The sequence below is a fragment of the Aspergillus piperis genome (assembly GCF_003184755.1).
Source record: "Aspergillus piperis CBS 112811 unplaced genomic scaffold BO85scaffold_9, whole genome shotgun sequence".
Classification (NCBI taxonomy): domain Eukaryota; kingdom Fungi; phylum Ascomycota; class Eurotiomycetes; order Eurotiales; family Aspergillaceae; genus Aspergillus; species Aspergillus piperis.
The window spans coordinates 330,710-357,542 of NW_020291599.1; the positions used below are offsets into that span (position 1 = coordinate 330,710).

The following is a 26,833-nucleotide window of genomic DNA, read 5'->3' on the forward strand; positions in this document are numbered from 1 at the left end:
AAGAAATGAAACGGGGGCTGGTTTCCGCATTAGGCAAACATTGCGGACCATCCGTTGGTCGGGGATTAAAAATAGCGGCCGTCATGCAGGTGACACGCCATTCCGAAAGCGGTAACTGCGATGTTAGTCCACCGGCACTGACTTGATGCGTCTCCATCTTGCTTGTCGCTTGGTAGTAAGTACCTGATACTACGCAGATAATACTACTTGACACTAAATGGTTGGGTTAAGATACTACGTACTACTACCGATTGAGCAAGTTGCTCCTGAGGGATTGACCCACGTGTCGCCTCACCGATGAAACATTTTCTAGCCTCGCGACGGTTACTTTAAGTACTAGCTTTCCTTTCTTATGACACGTCTCTCTCCCCCAGCCGAATTTGCGACAATCTAATCCCTACTTATGCCCATTATACTTCAATATATCCACAGTACCATGGATCGCCAAGGGTCACGGCCCATGAAATCCCGATGCCGACCTCCTGACTCTCGTTGCTTCTAACCCCCAACCCGGGTTGCATCGGGAGCCGCTCACTGTGGCTGCTGATGGTGGAAACTCATCCAGGCATCCACCAACTCAGTTTCATCGAATAATCACCGCCCTATGCCGATGATCTATTATCCACCTGGTCGGCCGTTCGTGTCCACGGTGCCGTTAATGCCCCAGCCGGCTGGACCGCGCCGCAGCTTCGTCAGAACCGCCAGACAGAAAAGCTCCGGCTCGTGATCGTTGGTCCACTTGTCTCACGGTGTACTGGTATATAAAGCTGGTCGTGATACTTTCACTGCTGGCTGCCCCGCCACCAGCAACAGTGGTTAAGTACTTAGCCTGTCGCTCTTTGTTTATATAGTTGTCCTTTCACCTCGGTCCTATACTCCTTAGTGTTCATTCTCGCCGTCAGTTCGCGTGTTTGCATCTGGTTCATTCCCACGTGTCCATCCCATCAGCTCATAGCGACATCCGGTCGCTCCCACCATGGCGGGAATACCATGGAACACCATTCACGTCGGTATCGCTGTATATTCCTACTTCCGATCGACATTCCGGGACTTTCTTCTGCTCTCTGCAGTCACCCTTGTCCTGAGAATACTCTACCGCTTGGTGCTCTATCCTGTCTACTTCACCCCCATCAAGCATATTCCAACTCCTCCGGTAAGCTCTCTTCTCGGACTCCCTGACTATGGAGACTTCTCTAATGTGGCTTCTATGCAGGGTCGAGCATGGTTCACCGGAAACAATGGCTCGTTCGTCTTGGTCAACCCTTATGACAGGATGCGTCGGTGGAACCAGGAAATTCCGAACGATGGCTTGATCCGGTTCTACTTGGGGGGCAACCTCGAGCGAACGATAGCAACAACCCCCAAAGCCTTGAGCGAAATACTTGTCCAAAAGGTCTATGACTTTGAGAAGCCTAAAATCGTCCGACGGTCTCTTGGCCGCATCACTGGGGAACATGGCGTGCTTCTAGTAGAGGGCGCTGAACATAAGGTGGGTCGCATGACCATTAATTTAATTTATCTACATACCTTATAACTGATTCGGGTATCTTTAGCAACAACGGAAGCTGCTTATGCCTGCCTTCTCATATCGGCACATTAAGAATCTATACCCAATATTCTGGTCAAAGGGCATTGAGATGGTGAAATTGATTGAAGCAGACCTGCAACAGCGTGCTAACCCGACAGACAACGTCATCCGCGTAGCATCTTGGAGCAGCAGAGCAACACTTGACATTATTGGTCTTGCGGGCATGAACCGCGATTTTGATTCTCTCCAGAATCCAACAAACAAGCTGGCAGCCGCATACCATAAACTCAACAGTGTACCTCCCACGCACTTGGAAAAAGGCCTCTTTGTTATTGGACTCCTTCTAAACGTTCCTCACCTGGTCCACAAGCTGCCATTCAAACGCAATCGTTATATCAGAGAAAGTGCGACTTACATTCGGAACGTTGCACAAGAAATGATCCACGACGCTCGACAGTCAATTGAAGGCGAAAAAGCGCATCAAACCACAGACGCAGTGGACATTCTCTCTGTAGCAATAGAGAGCGGCGGTTTCACAGATGAGGAGCTCATCGATCAGATGATGACCTTCCTCGCAGCCGGTCACGAAACCACCTCGGGAGCACTGCAATGGTGCGTGTATGCCCTTTCCAAGTATCCTGACATTCAAACCCGCCTGCGCGAGGAGATTCGCGCCAACTTGCCCTCTATTTCGGTCGAAAACCCCGAATCCATATCCGCCGCCACTCTCGACTCCCTCCCTTACCTCCATGCTGTCTGCCAGGAAGTCTTCCGCTTCCATCCCTCCGTACCGAACACTGTTCGCATCGCCAATAAAGACACCACAATCGGCGGGCAGAGGATTCCTAAGGATACGGTGATTCAGATTGTGCCCGCATTGACTAACCACGATAAATCCCTTTGGGGTCCTGATGCGGACCAGTTCAATCCCGACCGGTGGCTGGGCCCCGGCAAGGCCAACACCGGCGGTGCCACCAGCAACTACGCATTTCTGACATTCATACATGGCCCGCGCAGTTGCATTGGACAGGGTTTTGCAAAAGCCGAGCTGGCTTGTTTGCTGGCCACATTTGTTGGGAAATTTCAGTTCGAACTCGAGGATCCAGATAAAGAGCTCATACTCCGTGAAGCCGCAACAGTGACCCCGAAGGACGGGGTCCTAGTAAAAGTAACGCCGTTAGAGGGATGGTAAAATCATAATGATGCTATGATACCTGCGACTGTACATTTTTCGGCTTCGTTGTATATTTCTTCGTTTCTCACGATATATGTGTTGTTACCGCAGTACTTCAATATCACTGGGGCTATTGACTGATTCTAGTACTTCTAGCTATGATCAAGCACTAGCCTTCCTAATTTCCTCACCAAGATACTCAGCCAGAACCAGAATCTTCTCCTCTTGAAGCCGTCTTCCAAAGAGCTGAATCCCAGCCGGCGCCCCATCAAACACATCCGCATCGTCTAAATAGCAACATCCAGTCAGCACATAAGCCCAACCTCATCGACAGCAAACAATTCCAAGGGAAAAGAAACGGAAAGAGAAGAGAGAACTTACACTCCCCCTCCGTCCTCCTATCCAACTCCCCAAAATACTCCCTCCCCTCCGTCCCCAAAACATCCACCCCGCGATCAGCACACGTAACCGGCACAACGGCACTCGTATAATCCAACACATTAATAAACGCCGTATACCCAATCGTGGCATACTTCCCCGGAATACACGCCGCATGCGGCGCTACGGGACAAATGACCGCGTCGACGGGCCGGCCAGTCCCTGTGACTTGCGCCGTGCTGTTCCAGTAGTCGAGGTATTGTTTCTGGTATTCGCGCTTCTCGACGTTTAGGGCGGCGATCTCGAGTGCGGTCTTTTGCGGGGATCCCGAGGTGTCGATTACTACGGAGGTGTGGATTGTTTCTTTGGAGAGAGCGAAGTTTTGAAAAGCGTCGGCGCCGCCGTCCAGGTTGTAGGCGCGGTTCTTGGGATGGTTAGTTGGTTTGTTGTAAGGGGGTGCGGTGGTGGTGGTGAAGGATTGATTGGGGGATGAGGGAGGGGAGCTTACTGCGATGGAGGCGGCTGTTTGGTGAGAAGGGGGTTGCCAGTTGATGAGCTGAGATGAGTATTAGCAGTGTTGGAACTACGAAGGAGGAGGATGGCACTCACCTTGTGACCTAGACTCTTGATCGTCTCTGCAGCGATGCGCATCGCCCTTTCAACTGGCGGCTGCGGCTTTACCAGCCCATCATCGTAGAATATCCCAAAGGCTAGCCCCTCCGGCTGTCCCTGCACCAGCTTCCTCGTCTCTTCTACGATATCCTCCCTCCAGGGGATCTCCAACACACCAGGATCTCCCAGCCACGGCTTCGCCCCCAATACCGTCTTGAACAACAGGACCAACCCTCTCGCCGACGAAGACAACGGTCCTACGACCGACAACACTGTATTCTGTCCATCCCACGAGTTCGCCGCCCCCTCATACGGCATTCTTCCCACAGACGGCCGTATCCCATACAATCCATTAAACGACGCAGGGACACGAATACTCCCCCCGATATCCGTACCAAATCCTGCCGGCGATCCCCGCAAAGCAATCAGCGCTCCTTCACCTCCAGAACTTCCCCCGGAACTGAGGAGTCTGTTCTTAGGGTTATGCGTGTAGACTATGATATTGTTCATAGTTTCACCTGACATCAACGTCATGGGGACGCTAGTCTTACAATAAAGAACTGCCCCGGCAGCGCGAAGCTCTTTGACAAGCTCACTTTCGTGCGTAAGATAGCGCGGATCATCCGTCTTGCCTTGGAAGGTGTTAATCCACCCGACGTAGCCCATTGTTGTTTCTACGCCCTTGACGTGGAATTGATCCTTCAAGCTGACGGGCAGGCCGTGAAGGGGACCGAGTGGTTTTCCAGTTTTGGTATAGTGATCGTCGAGCACACGGGCGGTTTCGAGCGCAGCGTCGAAGAAGATTTCGTGTAGGCAGTTTACCTATGTTTTTTTGTTTAGTTGAGAGAAGAGAATAGTACTAGTCCTCCTTGTGGATGGGGAATGTACAAGTTGATGCGCCAACGCTGCGCGATGGCAGAACGCCTCGGTCACCTCCACAGCCGTCCACTGGCCCGTTGTGGTGCGCTCTGTGATCCCTACGGCATCTGTTTCGGTGATTTCAATCTCGCGCGGGGATAGGAACTGCTGGATGTAGGGGCCTGTTACGTCGCGCTGCTCTGTCGGAGAGGGGATGGGGCCCTTGATGCGCCATTTCTCGGGGATGGCGGCGAGGACGGATTGCCGTTTGGTGGCTGCGGTTTGTTCCCAGGATGTCAGGGCCATTTTGGAATCGTAGTGGTTGTTGTTGTTCTTGTTGTTGGGAGGAGTGTGTGTTGAGGAGTTGGGCGGGTGATGGAAGAGGGGGTGGACCATGGGATCTTATCAATGCGTTTGGTGGGATGATCATCCCGTTGTCTTGCCTATCTTTTCTATTCGTCAATCATATGAAGGCGGGGGATTGCAGGAAGTGGAACCAATGGCGCGGAGTATATCTTGCTTATCGTCCTTCTTCCTTAGGGGAGTTAGCTTGTTTGAGGCCCGGAGACAGATAGTGCTCGGACTTATTCTATCGAGTAGATAGGAAGGAGATACGGAGCGGCCACAATTGGAGTCTATGCGTTGGTTGGGAGAGATAGAGATGGGCTTCTCGAATGAATGCTCGGCAGATGGATGGATGGATGGATGGAATGCCAAGCTGACAGGCACTTGCTACCCCGCTATATTGTAAGATGCTGCTGCGGAATATGCATTCCGCATTTCGGGTATTTCAGAATGTCACAATTCTGGACATGACTATATACGGCCGTCTATATGCTACATCGAACAATAAATACCCAAGCCAGCCTGCTGGACCAAGGTTCTATCTCAACCAGCTATACCACCCTGCCGACAGCAGGATTCCCAACTCTTAACCCACGTGTCTTGGGTAAAAGCTCCTATTTCAAGAGAGCATTGGCGTACTTCCCACACTCAATATCCATGAGTATTGGAGAAGATAAACCTCGAAAGAATAGATGCACTAGTTCCTTGCTCCTGCGGTATAGAATAGTACCGTCCATCCCTCCGTTGGCTTTGAAGAACTGCGCAGCTTGATAAGCTGCCAATGGTCACTCGTCGCATATATTCAAAGCTATGCTCCGCCTGGTTGAACCCACCATGGTTGCGCTTTGTAAGACCTTGCCCCAAATTCAATCGTGAGGTTTCGCAGCTTCCATTTGTCGAACGTTGAGGTTAACTCTCTTGCCTGACATCCACCCTCTCCAAGCATCATACTGGGTAGCTGCACCATCATGCGGACTTGATGGCCAATTAGCAAGCCACTCAGGACAGGTATTCGGCACAATCTTCGGTACTGCATGCCAAGCGAAACGTGAGGTGCCATCCATGTACACCGCATCTCCGGAGCGAAGGCGAATAATTTCACAATCTTCGCCATCGTCATGACTGATTAAGAAGAGGCCATCGCAACCAAAGCTGACACTGATCAAGCCTACATCACAATCCTCACTGACGTCGCGATGGGGACTGAGGTGGTCGCCAGCGGAGTAGACATTGAGAATAGCTGCCTGAGCTTCAGTGGCTGGGAACATAGCATGCAAGAGCTTTGCAATATCCCTGGGGAATTCGGGAGGACGCTCCGACGGATACACCTTGGCGGTCCAGTCATATTGGCCACCTAGAGTAACCCAGCGTAGCTTTCTGTTCAGTATGCTCTGGACAGTAAGTGGTTTGTGCACATTTGGATCTTTAGGCTCTATGGCACGGGCTGGATCATCTCCAAAGAAAGAAGGAGGATAAGCGCCTACTGGACTAATATCGGCCGAGACCGCTTCAACCTCGTTCACCGCACTAGGATAGGTGATATCATAGTGCAGATGAAGGTTGGTTTGATGCCGGGGGTTAGACAAATCCCGGTGGAACAGACGAGATAACAACTCGACCTGAACTGCGGGTGGAAGCAACGAGGGAATCACTTGCAGACCTACAGCATGTCAACAGAGGTTTTCTACAATGGAGTGTGCCATGGGGCAATAATGCTAACCGGAAATAGCACGATGGCTGAAAACAGCGACATCCCTAGCAGGCCGAGCACCCTGCAGATCCTGGTTCGTGCCGAGGAATTGGTCAAATACAGGCTCAAAATCTGCGCTGGAAATCCATTGCGTTAAGAAGATTTCCTCTGGGAGATTTTGAGGGTCCAAGGACTGCAGATCGATGATACTGTCGTCAGACTCTATCTCCGTAAGCGTGGACTTCTGGTATTGCTTATAACGCTGCTTGATGCCCTCTGGGGGACGCTCATGGGCGTTCAAATCCTTGATATGCGGCATTAGGATGAATTGTGCAGCTGACAACTCATAAGTCAATAGACAGCCGCAGTAGTAGTGTTAGTCCACGTAGTCTTGTCCAGACTATTGCATATCTACGTGAAAGCCCAGAGACTCCGCCTTCCTGTAGTTGAATGAACCGATCTGGATAACTTTGATCGTGAGGAAGGAATGAAAGTTTGCCATCCGGCGGGCTCGTTCCAAACTTCCAACTTGAAGCGGGAAAAAAAAGCCACTGGCGGCAACCAACGAAAAAAGGGTCAGCTGTCCACGCGCTCACCGCCTTGGGACGCGCGGGTTTGTTTGTGTACGGCCGTTGCTGACCGCCTTGGGCTCCCCACCAGCAGGGATGAAAAGACTCCAAGTTGAACTGCTTCAGATCTCATAGCCCAATCCAGGTAAGTTTAAGGTAAGTCACGCTCGGGACGAGGCTGGTTTCGCTCTTTGGACCCTTGAGTCTGCTTCTTATTTGGGAATTGACTCCTGCCTCGCTTGCTGTCAACTCCATTGTACTCCCAAACTCCTCGCATTCTGCTTGACGCCTTCTGTTCTTCCCCGGCAACCCAACGCCGTCGTCGTGCAGCCTCCTTTGTTTCCTGTACCCCGCGTGCTGGTAGACAGGACAACACGCTGTGTACGCTCAGTTCAATTTTCGGATATATCAGATTACAGTGATTGTGTGAGGAAGCAAGGAAATCAGCGACATATTTCATCATGGAGAACTACCAGAAGATCGAGAAGATTGGAGAAGGTACGTCCACCTCAAGGCCGATAACAATTGTACTTTCTCTTGATCCGACTCTTATCCGATCGCTCTGCCTCCATTTGGCTCCGAGACTGACTCGAATCTGCTTGTTGTAGGAACCTATGGCGTTGTCTACAAGGCTCGCGAGCTCACCCATCCCAATCGGATTGTCGCCCTCAAGAAGATTCGACTAGAGGCGGAGGATGAAGGCGTTCCTAGTACAGCCATCCGTGAAATTTCCCTACTCAAGGAGATGAGCGATCCCAACATTGTGCGACTCCTGAACATTGTGCATGCCGATGGCCACAAGCTATATCTCGTCTTCGAATTCCTAGATCTCGACCTCAAGAAGTATATGGAGGCTCTTCCTGTCAGCGAAGGTGGCCGAGGCAAAGCTCTTCCGGAAGGCTCTGCTTTGAGCAAGAACATGGGTCTTGGCGATGCCATGGTCAAGAAATTCATGGCTCAGCTAGTGGAGGGTATTCGTTATTGCCACAGCCACCGTATTCTACACCGTGATCTCAAGCCCCAGAACCTCCTGATTGACCGTGATGGCAATCTTAAGCTGGCGGACTTTGGCTTGGCTAGAGCTTTTGGTGTTCCCCTGAGAACCTACACCCATGAGGTATTTCTACAACCTATCAGACCTGTCTCATTGTAACGTGTTATTGACCTTCCTCAGGTTGTCACCCTTTGGTACCGCTCCCCTGAGATTCTCTTGGGTGGTCGTCAGTACTCGACCGGCGTAGACATGTGGTCCTGTGGTGCCATTTTTGCGGAGATGTGCACTCGCAAGCCTTTGTTCCCTGGTGATTCGGAGATCGACGAGATCTTCAAGATCTTCCGGTATGCTTACCTTCTTTCCCGTGCGAACAGCCCAATAGCTAACCTCCCTGGATCACAGTCTCCTCGGTACCCCAGATGAAGCCATCTGGCCCGGCGTCACCTCTTTCCCCGACTTCAAACCCACTTTCCCTAAGTGGAAACGTGATGAAACCCGTGCACTCGTTCCTGACCTTGAAGAGGATGGTCTGGACCTCCTCGATGCTCTTCTCGAGTATGATCCTGCACGACGAATTTCTGCCAAGCAGGCCTGCATGCATCCCTACTTCCGGAACGGCAGTGCCTACTACTCAGGACGTGCCCGGAGGAATGGTTTTAACTAGCCGGTCTACCTTGCGCATCATCCATTAGTGTTGGTGTACGTATCATGTGGACAACTGCGCCAGATGCAATGGACGGTATTCAGGTCTAACCGGGCTTATTTACAGGCCCAGTGCCTGCACTTCTCCCAGTATCTCTATTTTTATATCTTTTGTGATGCCCTAGGTTTTCCTTCTGTTTGTATGTGTTCTTTTATTCATGGCGTTGCTTGCGGAGTGGTCTGGAAGGGACGAGATCAGGATACTGGATATTACAAGGAGTGTTTTTGAGTTATGCGTACATACCCATAAATGAGTAACTGCCAAAAGAAAAATAGCATTCTTTTAATAGCAATAGTATGGGTGTGACATCGATCAACTCCCGAAATGGGAGGCAGCCTTGCGGCTCGTATTTTCTCTCTTCCCCTGGTCCTGGCCCCATGACATCCATGTGGTGTACCAAGACTCGGTCCTATCCGGTCACGGCTCGGACTTGTATTTCCTTGACACCTTGCAACGACCTCAGCAGCCTCGAAGTTTACCTTTTCTTCCTCAATTGCCAAGGTGGAGATGCCTCTCCAACCCAATGAGCTAAGAGAGCCAGCCGAACCGATGATCCCGTGTCCTAGCGCTTACTTTACCGCTGAAGGGACCCTTCGTATTTTGCATGCAAGCGCTTTACTCTTCTACTAATAATAACCACTGATAGCGACAGTCTAGCTGAATGTGAGCTGACGCCAGTATATCTGACTCTTTTGTCCCGTAAGCACGGCATCTATCACATCCGTGGCTTTTCAGTAACAGGGTCTCAAACATAAGATGCTTACAAGCTGAGTCTCAGCCCATGTGCCCCCAACCACACCTCAGTCTGCCAACACGAACGGCTATAGTCTGTTTCACCATGAAAAGTGTGCATAAACGTGCATGCGACTCCGCTGATCCCTCAGCTGCCAGCTGATCACATATGACTGTATCGCGCAAGGCTAGCTACCCCCGGCGGCGGCAAAAGCAGTGAGAATCAAGTATGCCTATTGGCTAACGTTATTGGCGGTGCTTTAGGGGCGCTTTGATGCTTACCAGGGTCAAGCAGGTTAACTATGATTTGCTCAGCCTCGGATAGAGACACGAGGGGTCCTCGAGGACTCCTGACTATTAAGGCGGGGCATGTGCGCTGAAAATGCAAGCATGAGTTGAAGCATTGGTAGTTATCCTCTTCGTGTTCATGTTCCCTCGTCAGGTTATTTATCTCATACAAAAGATAATCTATTTCTCGTCGCCCATATAATACATAGCTCTCTAATCATGGATTGCGACGACCATCAAGACTTGGTCTATACCCCTCCTCCTTCCTCACGATCAGAGAGTCGCATGCGCAAAAGGCCAACCCAGCCACCACAGGAAACAATGCAGCAGTTCTGGAATGGCTTTAATTCCAAGTTTCCAGGATTGGTCCATACAGTTCTACCAGACAATCCGTATGCGCGCAACAAAGCTGCCAGGACTCCCTCGGGTGTAGTCCAGGGACAACATGCCTCAAAGTCGTATGAGCAGGCTCGGGCGGAGTGTCAGCGCGCTGTGGAGCGTATTGCAAGGGAATGTGAGCGATTGAATCAGAAGTACACCGACCCCCACTTCGACATCGAGGTCGACTTGAAATGCCGGAGGAGGAATTATTTAGAAGGTTTGGATGAGGAGAACCTAGAGATGCTTCCACGGGGCGTCAAGAGAGTAACAGTAAGTGATATCTTGGCTCGAGAGTATGGTCCATGAGATGAGACACTTGCTGATTGAGTTATCTTCCGAAGGAAATATTCGAGAAACCGGAATTCTACATCAACGGGCCCACTGCCTCGGACGTTCGTCAAGGCCGCGATGGCGACTGTTGGTTCATGGCTGCGCTGTGTACCATGGGCAACAAACAAGGGTTGATCGAGAAGATCTGTGTCGCTCGCAATGAGAAAATTGGAGTCTATGGGTTCTTGTTCTACAGAGGTGAGCTATTGTCCGGATTGAAGGGCATTAAAACGCTAATCTCCTCCTAGACGGTGAATGGCAGCAATGCATCGTGGATGACAAACTTTACCTTCGTGCCGCCGATTACGACGAGTCTGTAGAGGAACGATCGATCTGGGATGATATCAATCGAATCGATACAGAGGAAGAGTATCGTAAAGTTTGGCAGACTGGATCGCGGGCCCTTTATTTCGCTCAATGCGCAGATGAAAATGAGACCTGGCTACCGTTGCTGGAAAAGGCTTATGCTAAAGCTCATGGCGACTATTCCGCCATTGAAGGCGGGTTTGTTGGGTAAAACATTCCCAGATACCTATTTCACTCAAACGCTAACAATTTCCAGGGAGGCGCTCGAGGACCTCACCGGGGGTGTGACATCTGACGTACTTACCAGCAACATTCTGGATAAGGACCGGTTTTGGAAAGAAGAGCTCATGCACGTCAATCAGGAGTTTCTCTTCGGCTGCGGCACGGGCATATTTGCCAACTGGCTGGAGCCGGAATATACTGGGCCTCCGAGAGATAGGAAAGGTATCTGTGAGAACCACTCATACTCGATTATGGAAGCGAGGGAAATTGACGGTCAGCGTTTGCTACGGCTAAGGTACGTATAAGCATTTCTCGATCGTAGAGAGATGGCTTACACAATCCAGAAACCCATGGGGTAAGAAGGAATGGACTGGAGCGTGGAGCGATGGCTCCGAGCAATGGACACCAGAATGGATGGAGAAACTGGGACACAGGTTTGGCAATGACGGCGTAAGTCACCTACCTTTTTTGTGTATAGCCATACTTATAGTTACAAGTTCTTCTGGATTTCCTACGATGACCTCCTCAAGAAATACCAACACTTCGACCGAATCCGTCTTTTCAACGACGACTGGACCGTAACCCAGCAATGGACAAGCCTGAACGTGCCGTGGTCGGCAACGTACCACAGCACAAAGTTTGTATTAGATGTGAAGACAGCTGGACCTGCCGTGATCGTTCTCTCCCAGGTGCGCACAACCCAGAACCTCAACCCTCCTAACTCAACTGACCATACCCCCAAGCTCGACGAACGATACTACAAAGGTCTATCCGGCGAATACGACTTCGACCTCAAATTCCGACTCCAGAAAGAAGGCGAAGACGACTACTTCGTTCGCAGCCACGGCAACGAGCTAATGTGGCGATCCGTTAATGTCGAAGTCGACCTCGAAGCCGGACGCTACCACGTCCTCATGAAAGTCACAGCATACCGAAACAAAGAGAAGCTCCCTGTCGAAGAAGTCGTCCGTCGACTAGCTCCCACTCGGCGCAGCAAACTACTTCAAATCGGCCTTTCCTACGACCTAGCGCACGCAAAGGGTATCGTTCACGAAACCGAAAAGGAGAAACGAGCACGACAAGAACGCGAAGACCGGCGAAAAGCAGCTGAACGCAGGAAACGGAGAGAAGAGACTAAGGAGAGATTGCAGAAAGAGTGGGTCCGGGCGAGGAAGCTCGAAGCCAGACATAAGAGACTCGATGCAAGACTCGCTACTAAATCTGGCAAAAAACAGCAACAACTTATCAGGGAAGACAGCCCGTCTGAGGAAGTTGTTCCCGATGGGCCCGTGCAACCACCTGTCAACGAACTTAAGCTCCCTGGGAAAGCCTCTATACCTTCTGTCTCACTTGAGGACGGTCATGTCCCGGACCACTGCGTTCGAAGCAAAAGCAAGACTTCTCTATCCGTCCGGGTCAAGAACCCTTCTTCAGATCATGCTGCAAACGCTCATCTCCTGGAGGGATTCGAATTTGACTCTGAACTCGATATGTCTTCTGACGAAGAGCCAGTTGAAGAAATCCGCACACCAGTCAAATCCGTTAGCAGCGCCGGCGAAGGCGATGCCAATAGCGATCCATGGAATGCCGTCTGTGTGGTTGGCTTGCGGGTTTACTCGAAAGATCCTCAGTTGTCTCTGGAGGTTCTGCGTCCCGTGCCGGAGGATGATGTCGAGGCGTCACTTGACATGGATGATCCGTCGGCGAGTGCAGCTACCGAATAAGTTCCAAATTGGCCCGGGGATTGGTTGTAGATGTGGTTCCATCATATTTATGTAGAATTCGGTTTTCAGTTTGTCTCATTGTCTATTATCTCGTAGGCAACCTCGGCGCATATAATATAGCTCGTATACAAAATGTATTCATCCAATCCAGCAAACCGAATCCATCAGTCACGATTCAGCCCCAGCTAATTGAGCCTAATACAATATATCGCTTTCATATCCATACTAAATAATCAGGGTGGTTTATAAGGCCTGTAAACACACAACTATTGCACTTCTGCCCACAATGACTAGTGACGCATACATGAAGATGCCTTTCTAACATCAAAGACAACCCCATATTCCATTGGCCCGATGAAGTACTTGGACTCCCTGCTCCCGGACAAGCCGAAAAGAGGATGCCCCAGTCCGGACCAGCCGAACTGAGGGGAAATGACACAGACGTGACAAGCGACGACACCAAGCCCGTAGTCCTGGTAGAAAAAAGTATGTCCCAAGTGCCATCCCCATTTGCCGTCGCAGAAACCAACCCAATCAGGTGTTATTCTGACGGTTGTTGATCCTCGCCAACTTCGCTTCCAGCAAGAGATGGATATTCTGCTCATCATCGCACAGATCCACCACCTCGTCGTTAGCAAGGATCCCGTCTTCGGTATCTGAAACCAGAACATTCTGATTCATGAACAAGACGTAAAATCGAGCACGAGACCCAACTGCTGCAACTCCGTACATGGTCTGTACGTTGCCTAGCCTGTTTCTGAAGGCTAACATGTTGTCTTGGAGCTGTTGCCGGACTCCATTCCACTTATGCTCGGTAGGGGCCCTTCCTGTGGGCTTCTTGGCTTCGACTACAATGACCTCGTGGAAGCCATTGTTCCTAAAATTGACCACAGAGACATCAGCCTTACTCATCGATTGAGGGTAATTTAGGTATGCTTCCCTCTCTACAGAGGAATGAGAGGTTCGGAAATAATGCGCCAGGATATTCTGCCAGGCATGGTCGACCGGCTTCTGAGGCTGATGCTGGCCTATTGCGATTTCCGTTATATATCTCTGGATCGGAGGGCACTGGTAGTACCGTAAGGTTTGAGGTGGACCCTGCTGCATCTTGAACTGATGTTATGAGAGTCGACGTTTAGAGGAATCCCTTTTGCAAGACTGTTAGAGAAAGAGATGTTGTAAGACGCCGATTCAAGAGAGGTGCAAGAAATGGGGAGTGCTCGTTCAGTATATAAACATAACTATAGTGTTATCTGACTACTAGTTTCGGATTTCTGTTGCTATTCACTAGCCAGTATCCTATCCACTCATAACACCGACATCCCAAAGACTCACCATCGACAAACGAGGGTTGCCTTTCTCAATCATATTCCACCCAGAAGGACCTAATGTTCAATACCATGCTACTAGAATACACCAGTGATATCGAACCCTTGCTCTTTGCAGGTTGAGCAATTAGTCTGTCATGTTTCTACCCCTGCAAGTACGTGCTGCAACTCATTTATTGTCTGAATTCTTGTATGGTAGGGTCTGGGTTCCCTTATTCCACGCGCTGTTTACTCCGTTGAATCCTGCTCAGTATTATAAGGAAACTATGGATTATCCTATAGACTAGCCCTTACCTGTATATACCATAGACTGTTTCTTTGGATCTGCCTCGGGCCCTGCAAGTACATCTAACCCTAAAGCCAATCTCCTACCTGGAAGCTTGGCGCAAACTGGCCCGCTTTCTAGTTGATCGCCGAGACGAACTGGGAGGAGGCCGGAAAAAGAAGTGCCCAAGTTCATTTCATGGATGGACCTTGTCCTCTCTGAAAATACACCTCTAATAACTCCTGCCTGCCTGTCGGGCCGCTAACATCTTAGGATTAGCGCAACCTGTCCTCCATTAGAAGCCCTCCATGGCGCACAGTTCAGTGGCCCAGTGGTTAGGCCCGAGCTGCCCTTTCAAGTATCGTGCATTCTTGTGACCTTCCAAACCCGAACGCTGGAACTGCCAAGGAATCGGTGCGAATGTTCCGCTCAATATCGCCGGTTGCTCTGACTCAATGATGATCACTACGGTGGATTACGCGTCCGAAAAGATTCATAATCTATTTAGAACCTTGCTCTCCCACACGCTTTTTACTAAACAGGAAGAGACCATCATTTCTTTCCCTACTATCCCAGTAGATCAAATCATGCCCCGTCGACGTCCCTATCGTCCCTATCGACGCCCACAAGGCGTACAGCCGAACATGCCAAGGGCTCCCGAAGATTATAATAGGGACCGACAATGCATACTTTGCGGGGACTTTTTATACGACGCCATGGGCGTGTGGCGTGCCCACTATCGAGCCCGTGAGTAAATGAAATGACTGGTATCCCTTGAGATACATCATATTGACTTCAGTCTAACAAACAAATACAGTCTATCAGACCTCCGGCTCCGTTGAACTGAGTGGGATTGGCTACAAGGAGAGTCCTGGGCCCCTCAAGATCCCCACAGACCCCGACAAGAGATGGGACACCATGGGGGACGATTTCTGCACAATGTCTGAACTCCCATGTTGGCCACGGAATCTTTTCCTATTACATGAGGTATGCTGGCAGAGGTTGATGGAGCATATCGCAGAGGACAATGTGGATTACAGTGACCTCTACGATGTGTTCAAAAGACTTCCATTTCCAGCTGGACGTGGTTTGCCTGCCTGACTCCCCTTACACAAACTTCAAAATCAGACGAAGAGATATATCAAGCATGTTCCATACTTCAGGCTGACACAGGACCCATTCATAGGTGTTTCGTCGTACTTCGATTACATGGAAGGGATCGAGCCGTATCAGGCACCTCTCCTTATACAACTTTTACTATCCACGCGAGAGCAGCCTAGATGCGCAGCTGAATTACAAAACAAGCTTAACCGAAGCTACAATGCAACTGACTGCTTTAGACAGCTCCCTATTGAGCTGATCGAGTTACTTGCGGGCTATCTTTCTACGCGGGATTACCTCAACAGCCGGCTTGCCTCACGATCCATGGGCATGCTCTTTCATAAACAAGGATTCTGGAAAACAAAATTTGATATCAACGGAGAACGTGGGTTTTTGAATTATCTTGTGAAGGAGCATCAAAATCTGGATTTTGATGATTGGCGACTGCTATATCACAGCACGTGTACTCTGCGATGCAGTCGGTTTTTCGACATAACGATCCGCCTTTGGGAGACCAACCGATGGATCAGAGAAGCAGTAATACGCAAGTCCAGAGGCACATTATCCGCATCATCATTTATGGACTTTGGTGGACGTGCATTGCAGTCTTATCATAATACCATGTGGCCGGAGACCAAGTATCGACAAACCGTCAAGATTCCACCAGATCTTGTAAAGATCGGGGTTTCGGCCCTTACCGAGTGGGGCGAGCAGGCGGTTACCATCCGAGGCCTTGAGTTGATTCGAGCCAGTGGGCCGAGCATACTTCTGGGAGCAAAGATTCCCGGGTCGTTGGTGATTGTTGAAGAAGTAGATGACCACGGTGGTGGCCGACCTGATTGGACTGAGGACCACACTTGGTACCGCTGCTGCCCGGGAACTGAGGTGATATTAGACGCGCAAGAACTCCGGGGCTTCATGATCACCAACACCGTAGCTGGGCGACTTACCCATTTGCAATTGATCCGACAGAACGGTTTCTCGAAGCCTGTTGGCTTCTGTTATCTCAATGGCGCTAGTTATGCATTTCAGATGGACGATATCGTCAACTTGGTGGTGGAGTTTGACGTGAGTCGATATGACCCTTTTCTGTCTCACTCCTGCAATCAATGGGAGCTGGGGTGTTACAAAACATTCAAATGGGCTGACAGGCTTGGCAGGTGAATATGAACCTAAGACAATTGGGCATTCAGGGCTTTGGTAGTAATCAAAAGGCAAGGGATTGGGATAGGGATGGCTATTACAAAATCACCCGTGATGATGATGATGATGATGATGATGATGATGATGATGATGATGATGATGATGATGAGGACTGACCCAATTCATGGGATATGCTGTTGTCCTCAATAGTGCTCAATAGCAGACTACTTTGATCAAGAGAATAGGATCCACCAACACAAGTCAAATGCTAACAATACACAAAAGTTTGTAACACAATGCATTGTTCGATTTTCCTTTGTGCTATTAGAAGAATATTCACTGATATCCTTGTGTTAGTCGCAAATCCAAGAGTATAAAAGGTCTTCGTAGCCCGTAGTCGGACATAGTTTTCTTGTTGTAACAATCACATCCTTCCCCTCCCTCCAAGAAATTAAGTCCTTATTAACAACGATGGAGCGTCCTACGCAAGTATGTCTTATCTATTCAAGAATATGAACTACATTATAAGATATGATACTAATCTTGGCGGCGTGCATAGGCCATCTTCCACAACGCTGTTTTCCTCGCTGGGAGTTTTTCTGGGGCTGGCCCCCGCAAACGTGCCCGGGTTGAGAAGCCGAAGAAGCCTGCCAAAGAGCAGAGAGACATCACGAAGATGTCCGCCGCGGAGAAGGTAATATCAACTCGCCTTAAAAATATAAAGTCAATATAAGCATATTCTAATATCTGGATCTAAAGAAGAAGGAGATTGCCCGCCTCCAAGCCGCCATCAAGAAGGAGGAGGAGGAGCTAGAGAGGAAGAGGGAGAAGATCGCGGCCCTGGAGGCCTCAATTCTGGCTGATGAGGCCGACGACAAACTTATGATTGAAGAATGAGGCTTCTTTTTTGTTTTCCTTTGTTTTTTTTTTTTTTTTTTTTTTTTTTTTTTCAACGTTAAAAAACAATCAATGGCATATTTTATTCGCCCTATATACCCAGCGTAGCAAGGAGTATACTACGTCTTCAATCCGACGTCTTTTCCCGTAACCAGAGGCCCGCCAATCCCCTTTCATCCTGCGAGTACCGAGTGAGAGTCACTCTCCTCTCACTGTATCCCTTTTCACGCCCCCAAAAGCAAGATCTTCGCATGACATCGACCATGTCATGGGCCTGCTGTAACAACACACTGGGCGTTTTATTTCTCTTTGTAGAGGACCCTTTGTGCTGCCTCCCTTCCGAGTTGCCGTTTTGGTCCTCAGATTCAGGCACAGCTTGAGTAAATATTCTCACCCAAGGGAGTTCCATTTCCAGCCGCTTAACCCCATGGCTAGGACTCTGCCACGCCGGACCACTATTCCCGTAATCGAGACCGAAAGGAGGCCATCGGGAGAGCGCCTTTCGCCGACGAGGAGGACTTCGTTTCGTCTCACTGCCCGTAGACTCTGACTCACTCATGCTATCCTCTTCCCCGATATACACGTGCCAGAAATAATCGATGAGATCATCCTCCGTGGATACACTTTCTCTCGCCTTCAAAACAGGGATCGGGTACTCCGGACCGGTAAGATACTCCGGAAAGAAACGAGGAACATTCTTCCCTGGCGAGCGAAGAAATAGCAATGGTGACGCAAATGCGTCGAAATATTTCTCGGGAGTGGAGAAGAATCCTTTTCTTGCTTTAAGAAGAGGGACAAGATCGTGGGGCGCAGTCCCTCCTCCGCGGGGGCCTTTTCTGCTTCTGCTTGGGACATTTCCATTAGCATTATTGGAGGGCGGTTGCTGAGTGCAATGCTCATCAAGCGAGGTCCAGTCGCAGATGGGGTCAATGGCCGCTACTGCGTGGATGGATCGTGCTTCTGTAAGGGAAAGCATGAGTGCGAGCGAGCCGCCGATGTGCGTGCCTAGGACTCCTAGGCGCTGGGGCTGAAGGGTCTGCAGAACCCAGTCAAACCCGGCGAGCGTGTCATGGATGGGTGTAGGGAATTTGTATGGGTTTTGGTTGAGGGTTAGTTCGTTGGGAGTAGCTGGGGAAATTCCCAGACGGTAGTTAACTGTTACTATTGTCGAGGACGTGATGGACGCTATTTGTGACAGTCGCTCAGCTTCTGCAGTGGGTGCATTTTCGTCGCTATCAGCTGCCTGAGGAATAGCATCTCTAGATGATTGAGAATGAGGTAGGTTGAAGATTGGGCCTGCAGGAAGGTTGATAATAACGCGCTCATTGGGTCGTTTTGTCAGTGAGTTAGAGTTAGGTGGGGTTATTCTTCGTTCGCTATCAGTACTGAGGCTGAATTGTCTTCTGCGGTATATCTATCAACCTACTTGAGTGCTATGGAACCGTTGTTTCCAACTGGAATGTTGACACTATGGCTGTTATGGGAGAATAATGCGCGTCGCACCCATTTGCTAGATCGTAGATGATCGTGTCCATGTATGACATGGTAGCTACATAATGCAGGAGAGAAAAAACAGACTTTTGATGCAGAATACCTGCATAGAATCATGTCATAAAGTGGAAGCGAGACGATGCGAGATAGAGGATGGAAAAGGAGCTGTTGAGTAGTAGTTGCAACTATACCCGTTACGGGTCGCAGCTCGGCGTGGCCTAACTTAACTCCGACCGCGTACTTTGAGGATGTCAATAACCATATTCTATGTTTCTACCATTTCATACCTACTGGTAGTTTCAGGGTGCATTGGGGCTATCTAGGTAGACAGAGTAGTTCTTATAGGTTATTATTAGGGATTATTCGCTAGTGTCTAACTAGTCAGTTAACATCCAGTTATGTCTTGGCATTATGTGTATGCATGACCCCTACTTACTTATACCATATTGTTTGCAGGAGGCACATTGTCAGCTTCGAAGTCCCGCAAGGGGATATCACGACCCAATGAGGGCCTTGCGTTTAGTCTCAGGACTTCATCGAGATTTCGGGGCGTGTAAGCCCTCTGTGGGGCTGGAGCTGGCCATCTATATATATAGGTACATAGTATTGAGTTAGCTGTATTGCTCTTGGAAAGCCTTCAAATGGTATATTAGAAGTATGAGGAAGGGAAAAAGAAGTAGTATAAGGAGGGGAAAAAGAAACTTGTGCCACAGGACACTTCAGTTTGACGTGCCTTCTATTGATGTATTTCACGAAAGCGTAACAAGCCATTCCGAGGAGCACACTGGTGAAGCAAAGGCCCGCACACAGGGCACCAACAGCGAGGTTGTGCGACATATCGCTTGATGTAGTAGTGTAGTTACTATGAAGAACTAGTAAAATCCCATAGGATTGTTTGAACATAATCAACTCTCCCGGGCAAGGCCTGCACCTTCCCATTCGGGAAGGAAGGCGAAGCGGAAAGGAACTTGTAGACTAACCCCCACTTACCATCATTGACAGTCAATAACCCCATTTCATATCTACTGATAATCTCAAGCTTATTGAGCCTTTTTAGGTAGAAAGAATTGTAGTCAGCAACTTGTATTATTTAAATTCACCGGTTTGTGTGACTAGGGTTCATCATCATGGTCACGATGATATTGACCTTTAGACCAATTCGCACCAAAATATAAAGTCCCAAACCCTTCCAATCGCATACGGATCACCGGAATTGTTCCGATCAAACCCAGCCCTAGCCAGTCCCTGATCTTCCGGAGTATTAAGCTCGAATCCCCGAGCCCGGATACAACATCCGCACTGAGCCGTACAATGACCCAAGGCATTAGGTCGGTCCATGGTCCGTGGCCTCTTGCAACATCCACAGTCGCGACCACAGCATCCTCCTCTCCCAGCACAGTCCCGACGAAGATTCAATATCATGTGCCCTTCAGGGTGCTTCCGTCTTGTACGTAACGCGCGTCGAAAGGGCGAACTCGGAACTTTCAGCCAGTAAATATATTCTTCTCGTTCGGTCCGCCAGAGCTCGCGATTCAGCTCATCTAGTTCTTTGTACCAAGCCTCGAGTTGCTCTTGATCATCCTCAGATAGCTGTGTTTTGGTAATTCGCTGACATTCCGCTTTCAAGAATGCTTCCCTCTGCAGAATTTCACGACGACGCATATCATTTTCAAGCAGAAATAGCACAGCCTCACACGTTTTTGTGGAATCTAGCAGCTGCCAAATGACTTGCTTATAGCGCATTCGTTGAGCCGTCTTCCATCTTCCGGTACGCTCGAGATGGTTTTCTATTTTTATCAGAACTGGCTCGGCTCGGCGGGCAAGTGACCGTCGGAGTAGTCGCAGTAAGCAACTCATCTGGAATATATGATCGGGGTGGTCGTTGTGGTAGATCGTGATCAGACAGTGTCTTAGCTACAATCTTCGAGAAAAGCATTCGGACTGTTCAAGAAATTCTCCTGTTTTATGAGTCGACGATTATGGCAGTATTATGCCATTGTGAAGCTATATACTGTTCATCAAGACGTGATGATGATCGACATGATCACTCTATGCCAGCTGAGGTAGAGACTCTCTTGTTGGCATTCTAGAGACTATATGCACCTCCCGAATGAGAAGGAAAGCACTAGTTTTTAATCGAACTTATGCCTTTCTCCAACAACTACTCATGCTACCTGTTTGAACGTTCTTAAGGGCTTTCACTAGTCATTTTATATTGCCGATCAAGGCGAATCTGCCTTCAATTCAGCCCCCTCTTACTGTTACCTCACCTGTCTCTCCTTCCTGTATCTAGAGGAAGTCTACGCATCTTGATTGCGTCACAAAGATGACCAAGCCTCGACTGCTCCTGATAGTTTCTCAATGTTGCTTACCAAATTCTTTTGATATCTTCCTCTATGGGAGATTTGCTTGAGAAAGCAGGAGCAAAACTCAGTATCAAGAAAAGGAGGAAGCTGGCTGGCTTGGCGTCGTTTCTTCTCTGTTCTGCATTAGTTGCCAGTTTTGAGCAATTGTTGGACACTGACATGGAAGGTCCTGTTCACATTGCTAGTAATAGTGCAAATGCAATTGCCGCATGAGTCGAAATCAAGGATATATTAAGGTTGTACTGAGGAAAATACACGGTCGTTCCTACTCCCTCCCTAGCAACCAGGTTACTTGCAACATAACATTCAGAAACGGAACTTACACTAACACACACTTACTATCATTGACAGTCAATTAACACTGAATTTTATTTGAGAGTTGTCTTTTGTTTCTTTCATCTTCCAGCACCCGGTGGTTACAGCAACAGCACTTCAGTATTCCACTGAAATTCATAGCCTCGGCCTGTGGCCATAGCCACCACAGCATTGGCGGTACAACGACAACATGCTTAGTATGTTTATACTCCAAGTCCATGGTGGACAGATCAACTGTGTCTCTTCAATGAGACAGCTAACATCTTCTCTACTTTCCCCCAGCACGCGTGCCCGCCGGGCCAAATGTACTTCCATAGCGGAGGCAGAACACCTCCAAGCAGCACAAACCAACATATTGCCGACACTAGGCAACAAAATGAAAGTTTTGTTGCATGGAGAGCACCAGCTCTCCTGCCAAATGAACGCGCCCGCGAAATTGGGCAAAAGCCGATATATCCCGAAAGGGAAATCCTTCCGGCAAGGTTAGCTTCCATATCACTCCTGCGCATAATAAGAAAGGAAAAATCCCGAGGGAAACTAACAAGCCACATTTTGCAAGACTGGAAATTCTGTTAGCTCCCATGACTTCAGCCATTATCGGGGTGGCCACCTATGAAGTCCTATACTTCTCTTCGACTAGGTGGCCACCCCGGGTGCCTGTTGCGCCCTACCAGCCCCAATCCTTGGAGGAGGTTCAAGCAATGAACCAGCGGCCCAAGAGGGGGTTTCAAGAGTCTTTGGGCTTTCTCGAAAGAAAAGGGAAAGAAAATATATCTCCACACCACGAACTCGACGGCCCGTCCTGGGCAAAACCCTACCGCCACTACTGAGGAAACTAATCTCCAACAAATGGATCCTCAGCAAACAAATACTATCCAACAAACGAATTCTCGAAATACAGTTCAAAATACCACAATTACTGGACACAAGCGTGTATATATTATTACAATCAAGCAGGCCATGAGCCTGGTCCAGTGCTTTGATGATTACGAGGTCTTGTAGCGTTCAAGGCCATATTCTTGCTCCAGACGGTGAGGCGCCTGCATAAATAGCATCTTATCTAACGGGCTCTGTAAGTTAAAAATGAATTATAATTCGATTTGATCCGAGTATTGAATCAAATCTACCACAATCCAACGGAGTGCGTTAAGTATGAGGAAGATTACGTGGTGTTGATAAGGAATGGACCGTACGAAGAGGTCGCAAAGCAAGCGAATGGTTAGGTGAAACCCTTTGGCTTCTAGAACGTTGATAAGACCAGTAAGCTGGGTCGCCAACAGAAGTTAAGAACCAGTTCTTCATAAAAAAGAAGTAGTAGTATCTAACATCATAAGCTATTTGGCATCTATATCTATATCATAACGAAGACCCCCCGAAAGTAGTGGTCCCATTAGGCGAATCCCACCACGGCTCAATATCAGTCAGGCTAGGCAGAGTCGGGTCACCGCCATACGTGGTGGTCGTATTCCCCAGGTGAGGGAATCCACTATCGCCCAGATTCTCGGAGAGCAGCTGCAAATCTGAGTCCCGGATCCAGTCCAATTCCCCAGGCTGACATACGCCTAATTGCTGTGTCGGGTCAGAGGCTGGTTGTCCCGGTCCTTGATGCAACTGAGACTGTGAGTGGTTGAGAGAAAGCCCTGGGGCTGTGATTGAAGACGTATTGTTGAAGGATAGAGGAACAGCGGCTTGGTTCTTTGGAGCAGTGACTCGGGACTTTTTCCGCGAGGCCTCTGCATCTGAGATGCGTCCTGTGGGCTGTTGAGAGGAGAGTTGATGACGACTCGTTTGGCGCTTCAGTGCCCCGGAACGTCGCATGTGCGCTTGCCAGCGCCGTTGCAGACTGACCAGAAAGTCGCGGGTGCGTTTGGCGTTTTCGAATGACTGGCCTATCTCATCGAGTGCGCGGAAGCAGAGATTCAAGTAGGCGACCATTTCTGCGTTGCTGCTAGCGGTATCTCCGCCTGGTCGGGAACTTGATATGGTGACGTAAAGGAGCATGAGCGCCGCACTGAAGATCATCGCGACAACCTGGTTGTTCATACGCCGGAATGTATAGTGTTTCTCGTATAAGTGGAGGAGTCGGGCAATTGCTATTGATGACTCGACGCACATTCGTCGAGCGTGGTGATAGCCGGGCCCTTGACGCGGGCTGCGGGGTTGAATGTAACTCTTCGAGACCCATGGTCGGTGGGTGAAGATGACGATTTGATGGTATTGCATGCTGTGATCGTATTAGTCTCGGATACAAGCGAAAGTGAAGTCGTAGGGGAACGCGAACGTACTGCAGTACTAGGAGGTGAGGTAGTTTCGGAACATTATCATTTGCGAGGTCAACATCCAGACTGGATGGCAGATTGGCCTTCCAAGCGAAAAGGTCATCCGTAACTCTGTGGCAGAGCCTCTGCAGATCATGGCGTGGAATGTCGGAGCAGCCGTATCTGTATCCCGCGTTAGCATTTGCAGAAGGGCGTCGGAAGCTGGGAACTTACAGAATGTGGCCGACGGGCGATACGATCTCCCAAAGAACGGCGAATTGGCGGCTTATAAGTTCATTCGGGTTCCTCAATCCGTTCTCCAGTAGGTCTGACTTCATTGGTAGCCCATACGGGTGCCACATGCCTTCCTTTTCAGCTCCTAGATCGGAGGCAGGCTTTGGGATGGTGATGTCTCCTGCGTTCATCCGGAAGGGCCTTCCCAAATAGAACCCCCAGAAACTGTACCATCGAATCAGTCTTGGTCTATAACAGGTCCACCATCACAGGTGATACTTACTGATCCGCAGTATAGCTGCCCCAGAATGCAATCCTACGTACATCGGCCTCATGAACGCTTATGTCGCCCTTTTCAACGTAAGGTGTCGTATCCAAATGCAGTCCGAGATCGAATGCAAGTCGCATTGACATCCCTAGACACAGTCAGTAACAAACTTGCAGTTCCCGAGATGGTCAGCTTACCGCTATAGAGCCAACCTCTGGCATCGCGATTAGAGGATCCCTCGTGTGAGCTGAGGATAACAAGAGCCTGGACAGTCGCAACGCAAGGGGAATCCAACTCAATCTCCAGAAGAGCCTTGGCCCTGTCTGCAAAGAACTCCGAAAGCGATTTTGGAAACGTGATGAATGTGGGATGATACCGGGCTTCGAATGCACTACCAATGGCGCACCTGGAAGTTGTCAGATCAGGTCACAAATGATAGAGGAGCGGGTACTTACATGGCATTCGTCAGGACCTCCGAATAAAAGGGTGTGTCAATCAAGTCGTTCCTCCATTTCATCCTCGCATCCATATACATATCCTTATCGACCACATATGTGCTAGGGTTTTGCCAGGTGAAGTAGAGTTCGACAAGGTGGTCCTCGAGGGCCTGGTCAACAGGCTGCCCCACCCGCAGATGGTTCAATATATCTTGTCCATCATGACGGACGGTCCGTGCATCTGGGCGTTGGCGTTGTTGTGTCGCAGACACGTCCACAAGGTTGAGATTTGAAGTAGCTCCATAAAATCTGAGGTGACCATCACCGGCGATCTTCAGAGTCCCTATGCGATGCGAAATCTGCTCAATGACATCTTTTTCCGCTTCGTCTTCCTCACCACTATCAGACTCATTGTCTCGGTCCCACGCTTGGCTCAGTAACACGCCCGGTTGTTGAGTGATGTCTGGTGTGAACTGGAGGCTATCGGGACTAGTACTGTTCTCGTTGGAACGATTGGAAGCGCCGTCTATGTTGGCATATAGAGCATCTAAGCTCTCTGCCGTCGGAAGAGTGAACCCCCAGTGTGTCGAAGGATAATTGGCGGACAACCCCGGGTTCATCGCCAAAGGGTTCATAGAAGCTTGACTTTTCTCGACCGGTGGTATGAGACCCTGGTTAGGAATTACACTGTGCGATGGAGAGGAGACCTTGGGTACATCCTCGGTGCCACCTAGTTGACGACTCAAAGAAGGAAGAGGAGATGGTGTGTGGGCCGGGGATTGAGTAACGGGTTGGAGCTGCGCATTGTTCCCACTAGACGCCACCGAATCCCTCCTTTTCGCTAGCCCCCGAGGAATTTGCAGGGTATCCAGAACCCTGTTCATGCCCGCCTCATCTTCAGGTTTCATCGGGGGCGGTTCCAACCCATGATCGTAGATGAACTGGCATAGTTGGTCTATTCTTGCGGAAAATAACTCCGTCGCGGCACGGAGAGACACTCTGGCAAGGGTACGGTCAGCCTTGTTTGGCTGCGCGGATAAACAAAATGACCAGTTTGATCCTGCGCTGTTCGCTGAAAATTTGATATTCCATCCAGATTTTATCGTAAGACGGTCGATACCCAGGACACGAGAGGCAAATTCAACGAGGCCGACGGAGAAAACAGAGAAACAGCGAGCGAGTTAAACCTACTTCCGCTTATCATCACCGTGTTGGTATTTGCAATCCTTTCCCTTCTTCTCGCAATTGTGGCAGTTCGGAGTGGCACCGTCACACTGGGCGAAATTGCGTCAGCATCCGGGGAACATTATACCAAGTCTGATGATAGGATCCAAGCGAAGAGTTCACATACCCTAATCTTGCTCTCCCGACAAGGAACACAAGCGGTGGTGACATGCTTCCGAGGCGCCCGCTTGGGCTTCTCAGACTGCGGCTGCATGGTGATTTCAAGATTTGTTGAGTTGGTGCGACAGCAGCGCGAGAATACCCCGGGGTGTGGGGGGAGGGTGAAGGGAGATAAGTTCAACGAGGAGGGTGAGAAGAAGAAAGCATCCGGTCACCCAACATCGACTGAGGGCAGTCGGACAGCATGCATGGTCTAAGATGCAATTCAGGGAGGAAGAGGGTCATGAGGACAGACGGAGATGGCGCACACCGTCAATAATAATGGTCTGGAGTTCTTGTGCTGGGGGGAAGGGTCTTAGCCCGGTCGGCGACGATGCTCTGGGGAAGTGTTGGCGATCCTCTGATAGGCGGGCCTCCCTGGGAAGCGGGGGATATCCCCCCACTCAGTGGGCCAATCAGCCTCTCGGTAACCCCAAGCATCCCTCAAGGGAAAGAAATCCCGCGCTACTCGACGCTTTCTTTGACTCTACAAGTACATTCGGCGCAAATCGC

The 26,833-nt window shown here is 49.6% G+C and overlaps 10 protein-coding genes across 10 annotated transcripts; 5 read left to right on the forward strand and 5 right to left on the reverse strand.

Moving 5' to 3' along the window:
• The first annotated feature begins 595 nt into the window (after positions 1-595).
• On the forward strand, positions 596-2,873 carry BO85DRAFT_300683 (cytochrome P450). Its single transcript, XM_025655343.1, has 3 exons — positions 596-1,153; positions 1,214-1,489; positions 1,554-2,873. The coding sequence occupies exons 1-3, from the start codon at positions 977-979 to the stop codon at positions 2,718-2,720; spliced, it is 1,620 nt and encodes a 539-aa protein (XP_025515369.1). The 5' UTR covers positions 596-976; the 3' UTR covers positions 2,721-2,873.
• gmdA (putative general amidase GmdA) lies at positions 2,788-4,856 on the reverse strand (the record flags this gene model as incomplete). Its single annotated transcript, XM_025664747.1, has 4 exons — positions 2,788-2,989; positions 3,084-3,636; positions 3,690-4,514; positions 4,581-4,856. 4 exons carry the CDS (start codon positions 4,854-4,856, stop codon positions 2,865-2,867), a joined length of 1,779 nt encoding a protein of 592 aa, XP_025515370.1. The 3' UTR covers positions 2,788-2,864.
• Positions 4,857-5,761: 905 nt separating this feature from the next.
• Positions 5,762-6,904, reverse strand: alkB (oxidoreductase, 2OG-Fe(II) oxygenase family; the record flags this gene model as incomplete). The annotated part of the gene is made up of 2 exons (XM_025656034.1): positions 5,762-6,555; positions 6,616-6,904. 2 exons carry the CDS (start codon positions 6,902-6,904, stop codon positions 5,762-5,764), a joined length of 1,083 nt encoding a protein of 360 aa, XP_025515371.1.
• Positions 6,905-7,191: 287 nt separating this feature from the next.
• Positions 7,192-9,158, forward strand: nimX (cyclin-dependent serine/threonine-protein kinase CDC28). The gene is made up of 4 exons (XM_025662863.1): positions 7,192-7,652; positions 7,763-8,271; positions 8,329-8,492; positions 8,551-9,158. The coding sequence occupies exons 1-4, from the start codon at positions 7,616-7,618 to the stop codon at positions 8,810-8,812; spliced, it is 972 nt and encodes a 323-aa protein (XP_025515372.1). The 5' UTR covers positions 7,192-7,615; the 3' UTR covers positions 8,813-9,158.
• Positions 9,159-10,006: 848 nt separating this feature from the next.
• On the forward strand, positions 10,007-12,985 carry BO85DRAFT_520199 (calpain-like protein). The gene is made up of 7 exons (XM_025665113.1): positions 10,007-10,522; positions 10,594-10,780; positions 10,831-11,095; positions 11,145-11,405; positions 11,455-11,560; positions 11,608-11,799; positions 11,854-12,985. Exons 1-7 carry the CDS (start codon positions 10,091-10,093, stop codon positions 12,832-12,834), a joined length of 2,424 nt encoding a protein of 807 aa, XP_025515373.1. The 5' UTR covers positions 10,007-10,090; the 3' UTR covers positions 12,835-12,985.
• A 56-nt stretch (positions 12,986-13,041) lies between these two features.
• On the reverse strand, positions 13,042-13,941 carry BO85DRAFT_514213 (uncharacterized protein; the record flags this gene model as incomplete). The annotated part of the gene is made up of 1 exon (XM_025664748.1): positions 13,042-13,941. The coding sequence occupies one exon, from the start codon at positions 13,939-13,941 to the stop codon at positions 13,369-13,371; it is 573 nt and encodes a 190-aa protein (XP_025515374.1). The 3' UTR covers positions 13,042-13,368.
• A 1,088-nt stretch (positions 13,942-15,029) lies between these two features.
• On the forward strand, positions 15,030-16,951 carry BO85DRAFT_520200 (F-box protein). The gene is made up of 4 exons (XM_025665114.1): positions 15,030-15,174; positions 15,245-15,514; positions 15,614-16,596; positions 16,689-16,951. The coding sequence occupies exons 1-4, from the start codon at positions 15,072-15,074 to the stop codon at positions 16,845-16,847; spliced, it is 1,515 nt and encodes a 504-aa protein (XP_025515375.1). The 5' UTR covers positions 15,030-15,071; the 3' UTR covers positions 16,848-16,951.
• Positions 16,952-17,102: 151 nt separating this feature from the next.
• Positions 17,103-17,581, forward strand: BO85DRAFT_520201 (uncharacterized protein). The gene is made up of 3 exons (XM_025665115.1): positions 17,103-17,160; positions 17,231-17,365; positions 17,431-17,581. Exons 1-3 carry the CDS (start codon positions 17,143-17,145, stop codon positions 17,566-17,568), a joined length of 291 nt encoding a protein of 96 aa, XP_025515376.1. The 5' UTR covers positions 17,103-17,142; the 3' UTR covers positions 17,569-17,581.
• Positions 17,582-17,622: 41 nt separating this feature from the next.
• BO85DRAFT_421137 (uncharacterized protein) lies at positions 17,623-19,198 on the reverse strand. Its single transcript, XM_025657920.1, has 2 exons — positions 18,995-19,198; positions 17,623-18,935 (listed from the first exon to the last, which is right to left on the reverse strand). The coding sequence occupies exons 1-2, from the start codon at positions 19,174-19,176 to the stop codon at positions 17,696-17,698; spliced, it is 1,422 nt and encodes a 473-aa protein (XP_025515377.1). The 5' UTR covers positions 19,177-19,198; the 3' UTR covers positions 17,623-17,695.
• A 3,758-nt stretch (positions 19,199-22,956) lies between these two features.
• On the reverse strand, positions 22,957-26,637 carry BO85DRAFT_449439 (transcription factor domain-containing protein). Its single transcript, XM_025660166.1, has 8 exons — positions 26,289-26,637; positions 26,129-26,211; positions 24,956-25,936; positions 24,698-24,906; positions 24,516-24,648; positions 24,233-24,457; positions 24,026-24,181; positions 22,957-23,964 (listed from the first exon to the last, which is right to left on the reverse strand). Exons 1-8 carry the CDS (start codon positions 26,373-26,375, stop codon positions 23,097-23,099), a joined length of 2,742 nt encoding a protein of 913 aa, XP_025515378.1. The 5' UTR covers positions 26,376-26,637; the 3' UTR covers positions 22,957-23,096.
• Between the last annotated feature and the right edge of the window lie 196 nt (positions 26,638-26,833).

Excerpts from the sequence above, each read along its gene's own strand:
- BO85DRAFT_300683 (XM_025655343.1), top strand. The coding sequence starts at position 977 with ATGGCGGGAATACCATGGAACACCATTCACGTCGGTATCGCTGTATAT. Across the intron at positions 1,154-1,213 it reads AGCATATTCCAACTCCTCCG|GGTCGAGCATGGTTCACCGG; the intron begins GTAAGCTCTCTT and ends GCTTCTATGCAG. Across the intron at positions 1,490-1,553 it reads TAGAGGGCGCTGAACATAAG|CAACAACGGAAGCTGCTTAT; the intron begins GTGGGTCGCATG and ends GGGTATCTTTAG.
- nimX (XM_025662863.1), top strand. The coding sequence starts at position 7,616 with ATGGAGAACTACCAGAAGATCGAGAAGATTGGAGAAG. Across the intron at positions 7,653-7,762 it reads GATCGAGAAGATTGGAGAAG|GAACCTATGGCGTTGTCTAC; the intron begins GTACGTCCACCT and ends TGCTTGTTGTAG. Across the intron at positions 8,493-8,550 it reads GAGATCTTCAAGATCTTCCG|TCTCCTCGGTACCCCAGATG; the intron begins GTATGCTTACCT and ends CCTGGATCACAG.
- BO85DRAFT_520199 (XM_025665113.1), top strand. The coding sequence starts at position 10,091 with ATGGATTGCGACGACCATCAAGACTTGGTCTATACCCCTCCTCCTTCC. Across the intron at positions 10,523-10,593 it reads GGGGCGTCAAGAGAGTAACA|GAAATATTCGAGAAACCGGA; the intron begins GTAAGTGATATC and ends TATCTTCCGAAG. Across the intron at positions 11,096-11,144 it reads ATTGAAGGCGGGTTTGTTGG|GGAGGCGCTCGAGGACCTCA; the intron begins GTAAAACATTCC and ends AACAATTTCCAG.
- BO85DRAFT_520200 (XM_025665114.1), top strand. The coding sequence starts at position 15,072 with ATGCCAAGGGCTCCCGAAGATTATAATAGGGACCGACAATGCATACTT. Across the intron at positions 15,175-15,244 it reads GCGTGCCCACTATCGAGCCC|TCTATCAGACCTCCGGCTCC; the intron begins GTGAGTAAATGA and ends AAACAAATACAG. Across the intron at positions 16,597-16,688 it reads ACTTGGTGGTGGAGTTTGAC|GTGAATATGAACCTAAGACA; the intron begins GTGAGTCGATAT and ends CAGGCTTGGCAG.
- BO85DRAFT_520201 (XM_025665115.1), top strand. Across the intron at positions 17,366-17,430 it reads AGATGTCCGCCGCGGAGAAG|AAGAAGGAGATTGCCCGCCT; the intron begins GTAATATCAACT and ends CTGGATCTAAAG.
- BO85DRAFT_421137 (XM_025657920.1), bottom strand. The coding sequence starts at position 19,176 with ATGATTCTATGCAGGTATTCTGCATCAAAAGTCTGTTTTTTCTCTCCT. Across the intron at positions 18,936-18,994 it reads AACGGTTCCATAGCACTCAA|AATAACCCCACCTAACTCTA; the intron begins GTAGGTTGATAG and ends TAGCGAACGAAG.
- BO85DRAFT_449439 (XM_025660166.1), bottom strand. The coding sequence starts at position 26,375 with ATGCAGCCGCAGTCTGAGAAGCCCAAGCGGGCGCCTCGGAAGCATGTC. Across the intron at positions 26,212-26,288 it reads GTCGGGAGAGCAAGATTAGG|TGTGACGGTGCCACTCCGAA; the intron begins GTATGTGAACTC and ends AATTTCGCCCAG. Across the intron at positions 24,458-24,515 it reads GGCAGCTATACTGCGGATCA|TTTCTGGGGGTTCTATTTGG; the intron begins GTAAGTATCACC and ends TCGATGGTACAG.